General features: G+C 39.3%; 1 protein-coding gene across 1 annotated transcript in view; it reads left to right on the top strand.

Moving 5' to 3' along the window:
* AATF (apoptosis antagonizing transcription factor) overlaps positions 1-19,677 on the top strand; it is a 112,049-nt gene that overhangs the window by 32,292 nt on the left and 60,080 nt on the right. The window contains exons 5-8 of the mRNA XM_025361764.1: positions 8,761-8,875; positions 10,667-10,868; positions 11,387-11,551; positions 12,932-13,015. Coding sequence (XP_025217549.1) covers positions 8,761-8,875; positions 10,667-10,868; positions 11,387-11,551; positions 12,932-13,015 — 566 coding nt within the window. The remainder of the gene's footprint in view (positions 1-8,760; positions 8,876-10,666; positions 10,869-11,386; positions 11,552-12,931; positions 13,016-19,677) is intronic.

Here is a 19,677-nt window from a genome sequence, read left to right as displayed (position 1 = left end):
TTCATGCCTGGTCAGAAATTACAGCTTGAGTGGGATGTCCCTCCACAGAACTCAAATGCACACTATCTATCATGTTACTTAGTGTGGCAGTAATGTAAAATGGTAAGAATTTTTTTTCTTTTTGTTTCTTTCTATGAGGAGACTCACCCAACATATATTTTATCATATGTCTCTTCATCTCTCCCCTATTTCAACTTCTACTTACTCCCCCAATTCCCCACATCATTCTCTTAAGAGAAAAAAATAAGTTTTGTCCACTGAGTCCTCTTTCTTATTTGATTTAATATATCTTGGGTTGAATGTTTCTCACAAAAACACTTTGCATTCAGAATTAGCCTATCAAGTTGTTTCCTCTGTAGACTCCTCCATAGATCGCACGCCTTCTGCTGTGGTGCCCTCTGAGATACGAAAACCCACGTCTGCTTTTGGCTTAGCCTTCATGATTTTAGAATATAAGTCTCTACGCTCTGCTTTGAAGTTATTCTTGTGGTTATTTTGCACCATAAAATAATCTGTGGACTACTTTTAGTCTACAGAACTCACCAGCATACTGGGCCAGAAGTCCTCACACTATTCCAGTTAAAACCATGGTCCTCATAATAGCACACACATTTATCTAAATCTGAATATATATACACGCATACCTGTGTATGTGTATATATACTTGGATATCTAAAAATTCTAGTTGGCCATATGTTGGAAATGATAGCAACTTCTCCAAATGGTTGATGTTGAGGAATTTGTAACCTGCAGTCCTCTGTCTTACTGGTAACGCCATTCTGCTTGGGGAATATAGAACAAGCCCAAACAGTAATACTGACAGAATTCGGAATTATGATACAGTGGAGCCTTCGTGCAATTCTTTGTTGAAGAAGTTAGGGCCTAAATGTTAAGGCTTATTGTTATTCTGAGTTGATAATCTCTGCCTTGCTTTAATAATTTTTCCTCATGCCTGGGTAGCCTGCGAGTTGCACAATAATCACTCACACAGCTTTGTAATCAATGCCCAAAGTAATAGGATTCCTCTGGCCACCGGCAATTAATAAATTTGTGTCTTTTTTAAAACACTAGCAAGTCGGGCCTGAAATACGACTGACTGGCTCTCCTCATTTGCATATTTATTGCAGTGGAAAAATTCTTACCAGATGATTGATGCTGAGCCTGCCTCTTGAATTCCAAGCAGCACATTATTATGAAATGAAAAATGCCGGCCATACAGTTGATTAAAGTTGAAGACAGTGGAATCGGTGTTTTTTAAGATTGTGGGAGAATTAAAGGCATATTTTAATAGATGTTGACAAGAAGTGAACTAACAAAAGCAAAGCAAAGGATTTGCTTGAAAAGATTTAATCAAACGTCTTTCTTGGGGGATTAATTGCCGGGGATGACTAGTGCAAGTGGCAGGCTTGTGTGGATTTGAATGAAAAGTATTGTTCTCAGGCCAATATATCGTGTGTCATTTTGACCTATAGTTTAGCTCTAGTTCTAGAGTTACTTTTAGAGGAGAAAAAAATGCTCTTGTAATCTGTAAATTCCAATTCAATGTATTTATCTGGGGTAATACGAATGTGGGAGTTTATGTGTACTTGTACATAAATAATTGTAATGTTTGTATATTTATTTTAAAACAACTGTATAGATATTTAAAAACTGATAAGGTAAACTTTATTTACTTTATATACTTACTCTTCCTGTTCTCACTTCACGCCATTTCCAGAAATTATACTTATTGGTTTATAATCTAATTAATGAACTGTGTGTCAATGCCCAAACTTGTTCCTCACTTATAGTTTTGTTTATGTTCACAGCCTAGATGAATCAGGGAAAAAAATAAAGCTGTTATGTGAAAATGGTTTTTAGATTGGTGACATTTTATATATAGAATGCTTGCATATGGGTAGCATATAAATGAATACCTAATGTAGGAGTCTGTGAATACTGTCCAATCCTAGTACAACCAGAGCTTAAGATTTTTACCATGTAAAATATGATTTTTGATAGTAATATGCCTTGTTTTTACAGCATTTAAAAAATTCTAAAATGCCTTAATATATAATAACACAGTTACTATTTTTACCTTATTCTGTGAGATCAACAAGCAAAGGCTTTCACGTTTTATAAATGAGAAAATTGGCACTCAGAGAGATTAAATGGGTCCATTCAACATAACATGACTAGTTAGTGACAATGTCAGTTAAAATACAGGGCCCCTAACCCCCAGTAAAGTACTGTTTACATTTATTCTCTACTGAAAATTATTCCTAAAGCTGGTGGCCAGATGCTTAGGTTAAATCTTGGTAATATGATGAAGCATATGTCCTTCTTAATCTCCTCTTAAGGGAAAGACCTTTGGAAATGGACCATGTAGGGTAAAATAAGCATATATGTTCTTGACAGTATCCATTTGTTTTGTGGCCATGTGCCAAGAGGGAGAGGGAAGAAAGTATATGAATCTTTGCTGCTTTTCTTAACTTTAAACTCTTGTAATAATTGGGAGAAAAATTAGAGATGAATTAGAAACTGTTGATTCATTCTGTTTGTTATTCACAGGGTTGAACAACTATAATTCAGTCCTGTGTGAATAATAGAGAGAATTTTTAAAAATTGGTGTTTATTTGTTTGTTTTGGCTGGGAAGAATTCATTGTTGGATTTGAGCCTCCGGGAGAGAGTCTTTCCCTCACTCTTGTCTGCTCTGGCTTGGAGGAGGCCTACCACCTGCAGCAAAGGATTGTCTCATTGTCTCAGATTTTACATGCCATCTAGGAGGAAATGCAGCCCTAATATTGCAAAGAAATAAGAATTGCCTTCTGTCTTCTAAATCTCTTTATAGGAAGTTGTCCAGGTATTGGGCCACTGGTGACATTTACTTTGATAAACTTCTTTTTTTTTTTTTTGGTGGTTAGAAGCACAGATTTGCAGATTTCATCTCTGGCAGGTCTCTTGACACTTTGATGCATGGTAGTGCTATCCCTGAATGGAGCCTAAATACTTCAGGGCTACTTTCTGACTGAGTGAAGGGGTGTATAAAATGAGAACATATGAGAGAGTATTAACAGAAAGGCACACTTTGATTTACTGATATTGGCTCTCTGCTTTCTTGTTGGATTGATATGCTGCCTAATATATCTGCAATGGATTTTTAAAAAACTGACTTGACCAAAATAAAAAGGCTCGTGTAGCTACTTGAAAGTGGCCCTTAAAAGTTGTAGTCTTTTGTTGGACACTTTCACAATTCTTGAGTATGCTACATGTTAGAGTCAAATTCTGACTTGTATGTTGAGGACAAGTAGCTATAAATAATGTAGGCTGCTTTGCAGCTTATTCTCTGGGTGGATCTTGATTTTATTTTTTATGTCATGGACACGTGGTACTTATAGGAAGTAAGGGCCAGATGCTTTGCTCTTCTTGTTCTTTTAATTTTTTCTTTTTCTTTTTTGAGACAGGGTCTTGCTTCGTTACCCATACTTGAGTGCAATGGGATGATCGTGGGTCACTGCAGCCTTGAACTTCTGGGCTCAAACAATCCTCCCACCTCAGCCTCCCAAGTATCAGGGACTATCAGCATGTGCCACCACGCCTGGCTGATTTTCTTCTTCTTCTTCTTTTTTGGGGGGGGTACAGTCAAGGTCTCACTGTGTTATATAGGCAGGTCTCAAACTCCTGGGTTCAAATGATCCTCCCTTTTGGCCTCCCAAAGTGTTGGGTTTACAGGCATGAGCCACAGTAACCAGCCTCAATTTTTTTTGTGTGGTACACAACATATAACAAAATTTACTATACTAACCATTTTTAAGTGTACAGTTTAATAGTGTTAAATATATTCACATTGTTGTACAACCAATTTCCAGAACTTTTTCATCTTGCAAAACTGAAACTCAACCCATTACACAACAACTCCCCATTTGCCTCTTTCTCCAACCTCTGGTAACCACCATTCTGCTTTTCTCTCTGTGGTTTTGACTACCATAGGTACTTCGTATATTGGAAATAGTATTTGTCTTTTCCTAACTGGCTTATTTTACTTAGCATAATGTCCTCAAGGTTTATTCATGTTGCAGCATGTCAGAATTTTTTTCCTTTTTAAGTCTGAATAATATTCCATTGTTTTTCCTCTTTTTTGTTGTTTTTTTTTGTTTTTTGTTTGTTTGTTTTTGAGTAGGCTCAGTTTGAAGGATTATAGAAAGCTCTTTTCTATACAAAGATGAACTGGGATGGTAGGATTATTTATTATATTTTGGTTTTGGGATTTTTTTAGTGTTTTTTTTTTTTTTTTTTTTTTTTTTCCTTCAGACAGACCCTTGCTCTGTTGTCCAGGCTGGAGTGCAGTGGCATGATCTTGGCTCACTGCAACCTCCCTGTCCTGGGTTCAAGCGATCCTTCCACCTCAGCCTCCCGAGCAGCTAGGACTACAGGCATGTGCCACCACACCTGGCTAATTTTTTGTATTTTTAGTAGAGATGGGGTTTCACCGTGTTAGTCAGGATGGTCTCCATCTCCTGACCTGGTGACCGCCTGCCTCGGCCTCCCAAAGTACTGGGATTACAGGCGTGAGCCACCACGCCTGGTCCAGGTGGTTTTTTTTTTAATAAAGCTTATCATTTTAAGTGGACAGTTCATTGTCATTAAGGATATTCACATTGTTGTACAACCATCACCACCACCCACCTCCAGAACCTTTTCATGATCCCAAACTGAAACTCTGTATCCATTAAACAATAATTCCCCATTTCCCCTCATCTCAGCCCCTAGTAACTACTACTGGACTTTCTGTCTCTATGAATTTAACTATTTTAAGTACCTCATGTGGAATTATACAGTGTTTTTCCTTTTGCAACTGACTTATTTCACTTAGCCTGATTATTTCAAAGTTCCTTCTAGGAAAAGTTTTTTTAGTGTTTCTTTTTTTTAATTTTTAAAAATTTTATTGTTAGAGACAGGGTCTTGTTCTATCACCTGAGCTGGAGTATAGTGGCGTGATCACAGCTCACTGCAGCCTCGACCTCCCAGGCTCAAGGGATCCTCCCACCTCAGCCTCCCAAGTAGCTAGGACTACTGGTGTACACTGCCATACCTGGCTAATTTTTGTATTTTTTTTTTGTAGAGACAGGGTCTCGCTACATTGTCTGGGCTGGTCTTGAACTCCTGGTCTCAAGCAGTTCGCCCACCTCAACCTCCCAGAGTGCTGTGATTACAGGTGTCAGCCACCACATCAGGCCTTAGTTTTTTTGGTTTTTGTTTTCGAGACGGAGTCTCACTCTGTTGCCCAGACTGGAGTGCAGTGGTGCAGTCTCGGCTCACCGCAACCTCCACCTCACGGGTCCAAGTGATTCTCCTATCTCAGCCTCCCGAGTAGCTAAGACTACAGGCGTGCGCCCCCACACCTGGCTGATTTTTTTGTATTTTTAGTAGAGACGGGGTTTCACCATGTTGACCAGGCAGGTCTTGAACTCCTGACCTCAAGTGATTTGCCCGCCTCATCCTCCCAAAGTGCTGGGATTACAGGTGTGAGCCACTGTTCCCGGACTGATTTTTTTCTTGAGATAGAGAGCAACTGGTTGAGAATCTTGATTTGGAACAAAGGCATTTTGAGTTTTTTAGGTGATAGTTATGTGTTACAAATTCTCCCAAGTGGTATGATATGCAGATTATAAAGGATTACAGAATTTAGAAATGATGTAATCAAAGACCTTATTTTAAACAAGGCTGTCATATTTATGTAGTTTTATATGCAGATTATTTGAAGGAATGCAAAGAAGTTATTGGACCATTGAGTTCCTTCTGACTAGTCTGAGATGGTTCTCTCAGGTAGGTTGGTTCCCAGGCCTGACCCTGAAATAGAATGCTGTAGTATGAAATATATGGAGAACTTATCTAACTCATGTATTGGTGGCCTATTGATGGAAAAAGTTGGGATATAAACTAGTGAGAAGGCTGCTCATGCTGGACAGAGTAGAAGCGGAAAAGAATAAGACATAAAAATCATTTAACCTGGCCGGGCGCGGTGGCTCAAGCCTGTAATCCCAGCACTTTGGGAGGCCGAGATGGGCGGATCACAAGGTCAGGAGATCGAGACCATCCTGGCTAACACGGTGAAACCCCCGTCTCTACTAAAAATACAAAAAACTAGCCGGGCGAGGTGGCGGGTGCCTGTAGTCCCAGCTACTCGGGAGGCTGAGGCAGGAGAATGGCGTAACCCGGGAGGCGGAGCTTGCAGTGAGCTGAGATCCGGCCACTGCACTCCAGCCTGGGCCACAGAGCAAGACTCCGTCTCAAAAAAAAAAAAAAATCATTTAACCTAAGTTTGTGTGGGCTGCAGTTTGTGTGAAATGTAAATATACGAATATCGGGATTGTTGAATGGAAGTAGGGATGCTTGTGAGACTAAAGTTACGTAAATGAAAGACGGAAGGAGTGATAGAAGCATGGCCAGAGATAAATGGGCAATTATTAGCAACAGTAAGAATGGAAAACACAGAATTCAGCAACCAATTAAACTTCTAGAATGAGAGCACCCAAATGTGAGTGATCTATGAAAACACATTAAACAACGCAGAGATTCAGACAGGGAGAGTATTAGGTAGGAAAACAAAAGTTCTGTTTCTGACACAGTATGTGTGAAGGAGTGATGGAACAACTACATGAAGATTTTCTGGCAGTCACTGGAAATGTGAGAGTTTGATTATAGGAGAGATGTCTGAGTGCTTTCAACACATAAATGGTGACTCTGTGTCTAGTTAGCCCCTTAAGTAGTGTTATTCTGATAGAGGAGGTAAGAATTCTGTTGTCAGAGGACCCGTTTTGTTTTTTGTCGGGGGGATTTTGGAGACAGCGTCTTGCTCTGTTGCCCAGGCTGGAGTGTAGTGGCATAATCATAGTTCACTGTAACTTCAAACTCCTGGGCTCCAGCAATCCTCCCATCTCAGCCTCCCAAGTAGTTGGGACTACAGTGCACACCACCAAAACCAGCTAGTTTAAAAAAAATTTTTGTAGAGCCAGAGTCTTACTGTGGTACCAGGCTGGACTCAAACTCCTGTGCCCAAGCAATCATCCTGTCCCGGCCTCCCAAAGTTTTTTTTTTGTTTGTTTCGTCTTTGTTTTTTGAGACAGAGTCTCACTCTGTTGCCCAGGCTGGAGTAAAGTGGCATGATCTCAGCTCTCTGCAACTTCCGCCTCCCAGGTTCAAGCGATTCTCCAGCCTTAGCCTTCCAAGTAGCTGGGATTACAGGCATACACCACCATGCCCAGCTAATTTTTGTACTTTTAGTAGAGGTGGGGTTTTGCCATGTTGGCCAGGCTGGTCTCGATCTCCTGACCTCAGGTGATCCACCCGCCTCCGCCTCCCAAAGTGCTGGGATTATAGGCATGAGCCATTGCACCTGGCCTCCAAAGTTCTGAGATTACAGGCACAAGCACTGGCCCTGGCTGAGGATGAGGTTTGTTCTGTGTGTGTGGTTTTTTTTTTGAAACAGGGTCTCACCTTCACTCTGTTGCTCAGGCTAAAGTGCCGTGATCACTGCTCACTGCAGCCTCAACCTCCTGGGCTCAAGCGATCTTCCCACCTCAGGGCCCATGCCTGGCTAAATTTTTTTTTGTTTGTTTTTTTGTTTAGAGCCGGGGTCTCACTATGTTGCCCAGGCTGGTCTTGAAACTCCTGGACTCAAGCAGTCCTCCCCGAGGACCAGCGTTTTTTTGTTTTGTTTTGTTTTGTTTTTTTCCAGACAGAATCTTGCTCTGTCGTTCAGGCCAGAGTGCAGTGGTGTGATCTTGGCTCACTGCAACCTCTGCCTCCTGGGTTCAAGCAATTCTCCAGCCTCAGCTTCCCAAGTAGCTAGGGTTACAACCATCCACCACCACCCCCAGCTAATTTTTTTGTGTTTTTTTTAAGTAGAGACGGGGTTTCACCATGTTGGCTAGGCTGGTCTCAAATTCCTGACCTTGTGATCCACCCATCTTGGCCTCCCAAAGTGTTGGGATTATAGGCATGAGCCACAGCCCCCAGCCGACCAGTTTTTATTCTAAAAGTTTTTATCCATAGACTATATACTTTATCTTGACCAGCTGTATTATAGATGCATCTTACTGGCTCCAAGGAGAACAGGTGAGAATATATTCTCAATGCCCAAATTTTTAACATACAATTCAGTACTGCAAATAGGAAGTCATTAGCTTGGGTTTTCATATGTGAACAGGAACTTTTCCATAAGGATATGAGTTGAGAGAGTGAAGGATGTGGCAGCTCAAACCAGAGGCACATGAGATCTCCTGGGGGCAAAGCGGAAGGTGATGGTGGTGGGGATGGCTAGACAAAGTCCTACTCTTTAGGAGAAAAGAAGGAAGTGCTCAAGGAGCTGACTGATAAGGAATAGTCCAGGAGGTCAGCGGGTAACCTGTAGGAAGATACCTAAGAAACTTAACACCAACGGAACAAATTAATGGTTATAATGAGAGGTGGGGGAGGAGTTTGTCAAACTTAATACATTTAAGAGCTGACAATGTATTGGACTCTCACTATTTGCAGACACTTTTCTAAGCACCTTACATGCATGATCTTGCATGTTCCTCACAACAATCCTGTGAGGTCGGCAACGTTGTTATTTCCATTTGGGAATATTTCAGAGAGTATTTAGTTTCTGTGTGTATCCTGCACCTCCCCTTCACTCTCCACAGCCAGAATTGCTCAGGAGTCATGAATTATAGGCATCACCTACTTAGGAAAATTGTAGATAATTAATTGTCCTTTCTCTGTCTTTTATTTCCTAGGTCACAAGGCACTTAAAGCATTGTTGAGGTCATTGGTAGATCTTCAGGAAGAGTTGCTTTTCCAGTACCCAGACACTAGATATCTAGTAGATGGGACAAAGCCCAGTGCGGGAAGGTAAGAGAACAGAACCATGGAGTTGCTTATTTTCTTTTCATTTGGATAGTTTCCCATCATTTATGAAGGAGAAAGCCAAGTTATCTTCAGGCAGATATTAATGTTAGTAAAATAGAGTCTCTTGTATTTCACTGGTGGTCAGGATGGCATGTAAGTTGGTGATTAGATTTTAGATTTTTATATTTAGTTGTACCTGATGTGCTTTGTGGTCTTAGACAAAAGACTTGCCTTCTCTTTAGATCTATTGGAATTAGAAGATAAAAGCACTTTCTTTTTTAGAGATGGGATCTTACGCTGTCATCCAGGCTGGAGTGCAGGGACATGATCACAGCTCACTGCAGCCTCAAACTCCTGGGCTCAAGCAGTCCTCCTGCTTCAGCCTCCCAAATAGCTGAGACTGCAGGCGCTTGCCACCATGCCTGGCTTTTTTTTTTTTTTTTTTTTTTTTTGTAGAGACAGGGTCTTGCTGTGTTTCCCTATCTGGTCTCAAACTCCTGGGCTCAAGCCATCCTTCTACCTCAGCTTCCTAAAGTGCTGGGATTATAAGCATGAGCCACTTCACTTGGCCAAAAGCACATTTTTAAAATATTAATGCTTAATTATTGTTGGTTTATGAAACATTCTGTGCCCATACCATATAGTCCAGTCACTGGTCACAGCCATCTCCTTTGAATAAAAACTGTTATTGTGAAAGATGGAAAAATTTCAGAAAACAGCAAAATAATTATTTTTTCCCCCTGAAATTATTACATTTGATGAAGATTTTCCCCTTTTTATTTACACCTGCTGTATATACCTGCTTGCTTTTTTTTCCCTCGAGCTTGTCTTTTGTTTCATTTTTTTATCTACTGAACTAGTTGGGAGGACAAAAAAGAAGCTCACATTTGTTGAGCACCTATGGGGGTCAGTAATCCAGTGAGTACAATTGGCAGATAGTTGGAGGTTGTATCACATTGCCATGGCAGTTGCATAGATGGTACTGCAAGTTAGCGCTAATTCTGTTGCCTACCGCTTTGAGTTGTCTTCACATTCAGCTTCTCTTGTATTTGATTCAACTAATATTATTCATCTTTCTTTAACAGTTGGTTACAGAGAGATACATTTCCCTTATTGATTTGGGGATTAAAGTTGTAGAAATATGATTGTATGTTTAATTTTTAAAGACTGTCCTATAATACTACAGGCCTGGTTCATACACATTTCTAGTAATTCTTTTAAAACCTCATTTATTTTGACGGTTTGCTTACCTTTTAAAAAATATTTTGAAACTAGTTCTTTTTATATTCATTTTAAAAGTTACATGAGGCTGGGCATGGTGGCTCATGCCTGTATTCCCAGCACTTTGGGAGGCCGAGACTGGTGGATCACTGGAGGCCAGGAGTTTGAAACCAGCTTGGCCAACATAGTGAAACCCCATCTTTACTAAAAATACAAAAAAAATTAGTCGGGCGTGGTTGCACACACCTGTAATCCCAGCTACCCATGAGGCTGAGGCATGAGAATTGCTTGAACCCAGAAGTGGAGGTTGCAGTGAGCCAAGGTCGTGCCACTGCACTCCAGCCTGGGTAACAGAGCAAGACTGTCTCAGAAAAAAAAAAGTTACACAGGTTTTTGATTGATCTCATGAATATTTCTCAAAGAACAAAAGCCATCCTCATATCCTTGGTGTTATTTCAAATGGAGACAGAACAGGTAAGGCCTAAATATTCTCTGTCCTTTATGTGAGCCTACTTTTTAAAATTTAAGTAATGTTTATTTACACTGGACGTAGTATTCTTACTGGTTTTCTAGTGAGGAGATTTCTAGTGAAGACGATGAGCTAGTAGAAGAGAAGACGCAGCAACGAAGAAGGGTCCCTGCAAAGAGGAAGCTGGAGATGGAGGACTATCCCAGCTTCATGGCAAAGCGCTTTGCTGACTTTACAGTCTACAGGAACCGCACACTTCAGAAATGGCACGATAAAACTAAACTGGCTTCTGGAAAACTGGGGAAGGCAAGTGTGTGTATGCATGCGTGTATGTGTAAGATAGGTTGTGGAAACCTGAAGTTTTAAGAAATTGGAACTACAGCTCATTTATATGGATGTTGTCATGATGTAATGGTAATCATTCATTTCTATAGCAAAATCTACTGAACTTCTGGCACTGGGGTTTATATGATTCAGACTTGGGATTTTAACTTTATTAGAAAGAATGTTTTATTCTTAAAATTCAGGCCTCGTAAGTGTTCAAGTGCTGAAAATACAAATACTTTAAAGGAGTGGATTTCAAAGCAATAATTATTAAAGTATCAGAAGTTAATCTCTGAGTGTAGAAAAATGAGATGACCTGCTTAAGACTTTTTTTTTTAAAGAACAATTATAGCCACTCACAAACTCAGTCCTTTACAGAAAGTCTGTCCTGAAAAAATGATTGTCTATCTCTCTGCTGACACAGAAAGATAGAGAAACCAATGTAGCTGCCTTCAGCACTGATTTTCTGCATTATCTGACACTACTTAATGTTGTTGCAGGGTTTTGGTGCCTTTGAACGCTCAATCTTGACTCAGATCGATCATATTCTGATGGACAAGGAGAGATTACTTCGAAGGACACAGACCAAGCGCTCTGTCTATCGAGTTCTTGGCAAACCTGAGGCAGCAGCTCAGCCTGTCCCAGAGAGTTTGCCAGGGGAACCGGTAAGAACTCTGTGATGCAGAGTGATTATGGGGAATAGTTTTTATGAGGCTAATTAGCTGAAAAACTTGTAGCTATTACCTGTTTGTATAAGAGGTTAGTGAGAGAAAGGAAAGCAACACTACTTTACTGGATTACTGAGAGAACCTTAAGTGTGTGTGAGAGGAGAGAGTTTTTAAGAATGGGGCTTCTATTAGCTCCTGTGTGTCATCTTCTCTTAATTTTGAGTTTGATGCAGGAGTCTGGTAGTGGAAGCATTCATAGTCCAATTTTCAAAATTCAGTTTTAAAGCCACTTCTGTAGAAATGTCAGTATTGAAACACGTGTGTACTTTAGGCTCAATGTTTGCCATTTAGGTCCTTTAGAAAGGGTCCAGAAGTGTAATAGTCAAATTTTTTTGTTTAAAGGAAACATTTAAAATTTTTTAATTATAGAAGAAATATATACTTAATGCTTTTTTAGTTTATAGCCACTTGAAATGAAAAGTAAAATTCTCTACTCTGAAATCAGTTTCACTCCTAAGGTGAAAATTTTTTTTCTTTTTTTGTCAACTGCCTGTTAATGTAACTCCTGAGGTGAAATTTTCAATACTTAATAGTTGTAACAAGCTTACAGTTAATAAGTAATAGTTGTAACAAGCTTTTGGGTCTTTTCTATTTTTGTAACTATATATGTGCAAATAACAAACATATGTAAAAATATGGTTGCTTTTTTACTAAATGAGATAGACATTTATGTGTGTATAAATATGTAAAATATTACAACTGTATTTAAAGTCTCGCAACTTTTAAAATCTAATAAATCCTAGATACTCTTTCCATTTCATTACCTAGAGATCTACCTCATTTTTCCTAATGACCGCAAAGTATTCCATTGTATGAATATACACTGTCATTTATGCAAACAATGGATATTTTGTTGTCTCCAGTTTTAGAAACACTGCTACGGGAAAGATTCCTGTACATTTATTATGTGTTTGTATAAATATATGGATAGATTTTTTTGAAGTGGAAGTGTTAAAGAAAATACACCAAATTCTGATAGATGTTGCCAAATTGCCTCCAAAAAGGCTGCATTAATTTCCAATCCCTCCAGCTGTGTTCTCTGGTACTAAGTGTTGCCAGTTGTAGAGGTGAAAAATGGTATCTTCTCATTCTAATTTATACATATTTATCATATGTTTATTTATGGTTCTTTTTTCGTCAACTGCCTGTTAATGTTTTTGCCTGTTTTTATATTGATTTTTTTGTTTTTTAATTTTAAGAACTTTTTATATCTTAAGGAAAACAGTGATTTGACTATTCTACATATTATTTATAGTAGCTACATTAATTAGATAACCTTATTGGAATTCACTCTTTTCTTACTCATTGTTGACATAGGAGATCCTTCCTCAAGCTCCTGCCAATGCTCATCTGAAGGACTTGGATGAAGAAATCTTTGATGATGATGACTTTTACCACCAGGTGAGACTTTTACACTCTCTTGTTACACATCAGGTTTTAGCATTTTAAAGCAGCTTATAGAATTCTCTGAACAAAGAAGTTGCTTATTTTGGAAGGATAGAGTCAGACAGTGAGTTAGAACTCCCGCGTTCAAAATTGACTTACAGTGTCATTGTGGATTTGTTGCTTTTCTTCTATTTTATGTTTTCCTTTTGAAATGAAAGCAGCTATAGCTACTTTGTTAGTTGTTGCTTGAGTGTAAATTATCTGTAAAACAGTTTCAGGTTTTATTTTTCTTTGAGTCAAGTGGGTTCTTCTTTCTGAGCCATTTTTGATGATGGAGGATTTGTTAGTTATTTGGTTTCTTGTCTCATTACTATTAGAATGGGACATGGAGCTGGAGGACTGGGATCCCAGAGTTCTTGAATTGCACTACTGATTCTATTATCTGTTAAATCTTGTTCTTCATGTCTTTTTGTGCCTGTTGAAGTCAGTTAAGTATGTATTGAGATTGTCTGCAACTGTTGATTATAAAAGCATGGTGCATTTGAAGACACAGAATTGTTAGAAGTTGAAATATAGTCCAGTTCTCAATATGTTTTCACAGACTCCCCCACTTCTTTCCCTGATATTACTTCTGCTGGCATGCTGTTCTTTTTAATGATGCCAGAGACTGTTAAGATAGACTAAACATTTGGGCTATTCTAGAGAACTGAAATAACTTCCTGTATTCCTGAGTCTCTTGATAAGTTACACTTTTTTTTTTTTTTTTGAGATGGAGTCTTACTCTGTTACCCAGGCTGGAGTGCAGTGGTGCAATCTTGGCTCACTGCAAGCTCCGCCTCCCAGGTTCACGCCATTCTCCTGCCTCAGCCTCCGGAGTAGCTGGGACTACAGGTGCCCCTCACCACGCCCGGCTAATTTTTTGTATTTTTAGTAGAGACGGGGTTTCGCTGTGTTAGCCGGGAGAGTCTCGATCTCCTGACCTCATGATCTGCCCGCCATGGCCTCCCATAGTGCTGGGATTACAGACTGGAGCCACTGCGCCTGGCCAGATAAATTATACTTCTTAATAGAGTGTGTGTTAGCCTGTACCCTTTCTAGCTTAGTGGAGAATTGAGGACACTGTTCAGCAGTGATATACCAGTTATTGTTGACCCATTGTTTATCAAGGTAATTTTTTTCTCTGTCAAATTTTTAATGTGCTAACTTTTGCCAAGTAATTTGCAACTGCTTGTTGAGGGTTTAGCCATGACTGCTGTACTGTGTATATGGATATGAAGAAAAGAACTTCTTAGGAAAATTACATGTAAAGTCAATATAGAACAAGTGATTTTATGTTGGGGATACCTCTGGTTTTGCCCTAAAAAGAGAAAGAGATTTTCTATTAATTTTTTTTTTCATTCTGTAATGTTTGATAAAATTATTGCTGTAAGTAAGTCTTAAAAGTAATGACGAGAGGGTATAGGAAAAAAGATTGGTGTGGCTGCAGCTGTTCCCTGTCAGAGGTCCTGATTCTTTTTTTCTCTTCTCTTATTATATTCATTTGTCAGAAGAGTAAGGAACTCTATTTTGTTCTGGAGTGTGTAAGGAAGTACCTGATATGGGATATTAATGCTGTATAATTGTGTGAGATCACGGGAGACAATCAAAAATGTTCCAATCCTCATTAATTGAAGTGTACATTGTGCGATGGAAAGTGCATCATAAATTAAATAGGCTTAATAAAATAAACTGAAATTACTGGGGAGAAGTTGCCTCTGTTGGCAGTCCTTAGTCTGAAATTTTTTTTTTTTTTTTTTTTGCCTGGAGGTCCGTTTAAAAAGAAATAGCATTACTTGATTGGCCCTTCATCCCAATTAATAATTTTAACTTCGATAAATTCTGATTTCAGAGTTATGACTAGTCACATCTTAGCTTTTCCCCTTGCTGGTTAATTGGGGTGCTGGGGTTAATCTAAATTAAAACTTAAACTAATGGAGGTCAGCAAGGCAGCTGAAACACCTGAGTGAAACAAATGGGGCTGCCAGGCACAACTTTATCTTGGCTGTTTCCCAAGAGGGAAGTGGCAGCAAATTGGAGTTGTTTCAGCCTTCTGTAAAGGTGAATGATGGGTGACACTTGTTAATGTACAGCATCTCCGGAAGCATTCCAGATTGCTTTGCTGCTACACCAACTGCTGCCATCCATGCACAGTCAGTAGGAACTGGACCAGTTGCCAACATCTGGTAGCACAGCAAGGAATGGGTGCAAGTCTTGAAACCCTGCAGATTCTAAATATGGTGCTTAGAACTGTACAGGCTTTAATCACTTACCGCTCTTTGGCAGCAGGCTACGACAGCTTATCCTAGCCTCGTACATCACATTCCAACATCTGCTGAGCTGCAAGGCAGCTGCACATTCATTTTCTTTTCTTGCCTTTTCTCTTTGCTTCCCATTCCCCTTCTTCTTCCCACTCCCCCTACCCTTCAGTTTTCCTCCCCCTCCCCGATATGCTGCCTGGGAGAGATGATCTGTAAAGATTACTGCTTCATTGTGTGCAAGTAATTGTGGTGATGCCAGGCCCTTGACAGACACAAGGTAGCACCTGTTCTGCTGACCTGGTTAATTTCTTCTGTTGAGTGGGATTTGCCAGAGATTGGAGCTGAAGCCAATTCAGTGATAAAGCTAAAGAAAATGGCTGTATGTTTTCTGTCACCTCCCAATTAAATTGGCTTCATAAAGTGCTTTCCTTTATTTGTCAGAGTAGTAAGCCTGAGCTAAGTGTTGCATTCAGAAGTGGTTCAGTATATTACAATGGGCCTGTGAGTTTTCATTTGTGTGTGTTTTTTTAACGTGATCATATATGGAAGAGCTGGGTGGTGAATATAATACATTCCCCCCTTTTTAAAACCATACTTGAAGCCAGACTCTTTGGGTTCATGTTTTGTAAGGAAGAGATTATAGCCACATTGAATTTTAATGTTCCATTGTAAGGGTTTAAAGGCTTACTTGGTTAATTCAGGTATCTTGAAGCTGTGTAAATGCCCTAACTACTGAGAATGATGTGTGGGGTCAGAACACTCCCCCTCTACACACACATACTCATTCACACTTTCATTCTTTGTTTCTTAATGGGCTTTAAGTTACCATAACTTTCAAAATATATTTGTATTATTTAATAAAGGTACATGTATATATGTATGTATATGTGTGTGTACATACATACATATGTGTGTGTGTGGGCCATAGAAGATAGTATCTGATATCATAAATAATCTTATCGTTTTTAGAGCTGAAAAGAACCTTAGAGGAAACAGACCCTGAGAAGTTAAGTAACCTTCTGACATCATATAGTAAATGGCAACACTGGTAGTTAATGTCAGGACTTCTTAGACCAAGTCTTGCTGTTTCCATACCTTTATTTCTTAAATATTTCATTCTTGAGCCATAAAGAGATTTCACTGTAGTATTACAGTTTTCAGTTTGTAAATAAATAAGCTTTATTTTAATAGAACCAGAAAAAGTGTTTTGTGTTAGAAAGTAATTTTTTTTTCCTTAGAAGGCAAATGATTTATTGAACTTTTGTTACTTAACAATTCTAATGAAAAAATTAGCTTTATAGTTTTGTTACCAGTTTGTTTGGAAACTGGAATTGCTGAAAGCGTGAAGTATAGCCAATAGTGAAGGTTTTACAAGAGAAACTGTTCACCTGCTTCAGAAAAGCATTGCGGGATTTTACTTCCAAACAGAATTACTTTACAGTTTGGCCTATTTCTTGTCAAAGCGCATTCCTAAAGGCAGTTTCACAAAACATGAAGGTTGTAAATGACCACGAAGGATGAGCCATTCGGAAATGTTTTCAGTGTCTGTTTGTTATTGTCGTGATCCTATCTGCTACTTTATTAACATTTAGTTCTCTTCAGATGTGTTGTCTGTATCACCATTTAAGGCTTTTTTTTTTTTTTTTTTTTTTTTTGAGACGGAGTCTCGCTCTGTCGCCCGGGCTGGAGTGCAGTGGCCGGATCTCAGCTCACTGCAAGCTCCGCCTCCCGGGTTCCCGCCATTCTCCTGCCTCAGCCTCCCGAGTAGCTGGGACTACAGGCGCCCGCCACCTCGCCCGGCTAATTTTTTTATTTTTTATTTTTTAGTAGAGACGGGGTTTCACCGTGTTAGCCAGGATGGTCTCGATCTCCTGACCTCGTGATCCGCCCGTCTCGGCCTCCCAAAGTGCTGGGATTTTGTTTTGTTTTATTTTTTTAAACCATCAGATGATCTTTGACTTGATTAGCCTAAGTTTTTAAAGAATCAGGGAAGGACCAGGATTTGCTAAACACTAGTGGCGTGCCAGTCCCTGGACTAAGTAGATAGGTATTTGGCATGTGTCTTGATTTAATCCTCACAAGATCCTCATATTGTGATATAACTGCACTTAGCAATAAGCTGTATAAAGTGACTGGTTTTATTCTTTTCATATCCCAGATCGCAAACTAGTTTCTTGTCACTTCATGAGATATTTTGTTCTGAAAGGACTAATTGAGCTTAGATGTTGACAGATCAATACCTGGATTTCTAAGGGTTCATTAGGATTTTGTATGTTGCTTCTAGCTCTGTTTAGTTTTGATCTGGTTTGTCCTGTCACTTTGAATCTAGCCAAGAGTATCTAGAGAACGGCATAATAGATTTTGCTCTTTTGATGACCACTTTGATGGGTTAAATTTCTTCTTTCATTTGCCATCAGGACATGCCTATAACTGACCTTGCCACATGCTGAACTTTTGTATCTAAGACATTTGATAATGCCATAAACAAGTAATTACTAATTCAGTCAACTATTAAAAGTCGATAATGTTGAGAAATAGAGAAGAGGCAGGCTTTCTGACATGACTTTAATTAAATTGGTGAGTGATTAATATGGACAGGTGATGTGGCAGAATTGTATGCATTTAGATCTCAGTGTGAATAAGAGATGTCTCAAGCTACTCTTATGTTAATGGTGATACGATTTTTTTTTTAATATACTTCTTGTTTTATTTATTTATTTTGTTTGTTTGTTTTTGAGACAGGATCTCACTCTGTTGCCCAGGCTGGAGTGCAGTGGTGCGATCTCAGCTCACTGCAACCTCGACCTCTTGGGCTCAAGCAATCCTCCCACCTCAGCTTCCCAAGTAGCTGGGACTATAAACAGGTACCACTACACCCAGCTGATTTTCATATTCTTTGTAGAGACAGGGTTTTGCCGTGTTGCCCAGGCTGGTCTTGAACTCCTGGGCTCAAGCAGTTTGCCCACGTTAGCCTCCCAAAGTGCTAAGATTACAGGTGTGAGCCACAGTGCTCAACCTGGCAGGATGATATTCTTACTATTGGCATGTATCTTTCCAGTGATTCAACTGATGGTTAATAACATGTTTTTAAGTCTGATTTGAACCTGCCTCTGTGAATGAGTTGTTGGACTCACGTCTTCTGTTCAGGGCACTATTTTGTTTTTAGTTTCACTTTAAGATGTTGCTGTTGTTTGAGATCTGGATAGTGTTTCTTAAAAGTCTGATGAAACTTAACTACACATAGATATTTATAGTTATTTTAGAGAGGACTTATATATGAAGTACATAAATTTTAAAATTGGCCAGGCATGGCGGCTCACACCTGTAATGTCAGCACTTTGGGAGGCCAAAGTGGGTGAATGACTTGAGTCCAGGAGTTTGAGACTAGCCTGGGCAACATGGCGAAACCCCATCTCTACAAAAAATGCAAAAAAAAAAAAATGAGTTGGATGTGATGGCGCTTGCCTACGTCTCAGCTACTTGGAGGCTGAGGTGGGAAAATCATCTGAGACCAGGAGGTCGAAGCTACAGTGAACCGAAATCGCACCACTACACTCTAGCCTGAGCTACAGAGTGAGACCCTGTCTCAAAAATAAATAAATAAATTAATTAATTAATTAAAATTGAAATTATGATTGAAGATATAGCATGGCATTAGGTTTATTGGGGCATAGTAATGGTATTAAAAACAACTCAAAGCAAATACCAGGACCCAATTAAATTTCAGTTTTAATAACAGCAAGATTATTTATATACCATGTATAAGCATTTTATTGGCACTACATGGTAGTTTCTGCTTCTTTAAGACATTTTCCACCAGTAGTGCTGCCATTGTATATCTGTCAGTGTTTAGACCCAGGTATGTCATCAATATTAGCATTTGGTTGCTAGCTTGAGCTCACTATTGTGGAAGCTGCACAGAACAGGAAGCAAAAGCCACATTTTGAATGCAAAGTCTAGAAATTTCATCAAACAGGAGCATCAAGGTAAGGTGCACATGACTGGCCCTCATTTCTTGCAGCTTTCTTGCTTTAAAAAACATCAGAGCATGACTTTAGTACTACCACTTCGTTTAAACAAAGGTAAAACCTCAGAACAAAGCCTAAAACAGTACATTTTAAGGGGCCAGCTAGGAAAGAGATAAGAATTGGCTTAAAAGTGTTGAAGAAACTTTTTCAAACACAAATGGTACCTGGAGAGTTTGCTAGGCAAATATGTGGCCAAAATTACCCTTTTTGTACTAATAAGCCCAGTGTCAGCTGACTGAGTGTAAATTAAACACAGGATCCCAGCAGTATTTTAGTAGCCTCAAGTATAGAATTTGGCACTCCTCAAGAAATGGAGACATTACCTCTTCTCTAAAGTAGGCATGAGGTCTTG

Source organism: Theropithecus gelada, chromosome 16 (assembly GCF_003255815.1).
Source record: "Theropithecus gelada isolate Dixy chromosome 16, Tgel_1.0, whole genome shotgun sequence".
Classification (NCBI taxonomy): domain Eukaryota; kingdom Metazoa; phylum Chordata; class Mammalia; order Primates; family Cercopithecidae; genus Theropithecus; species Theropithecus gelada.
The sequence above is the reverse complement of the archived record's forward strand: the minus strand, read 5'-3'. Positions and strand labels throughout refer to the sequence as shown.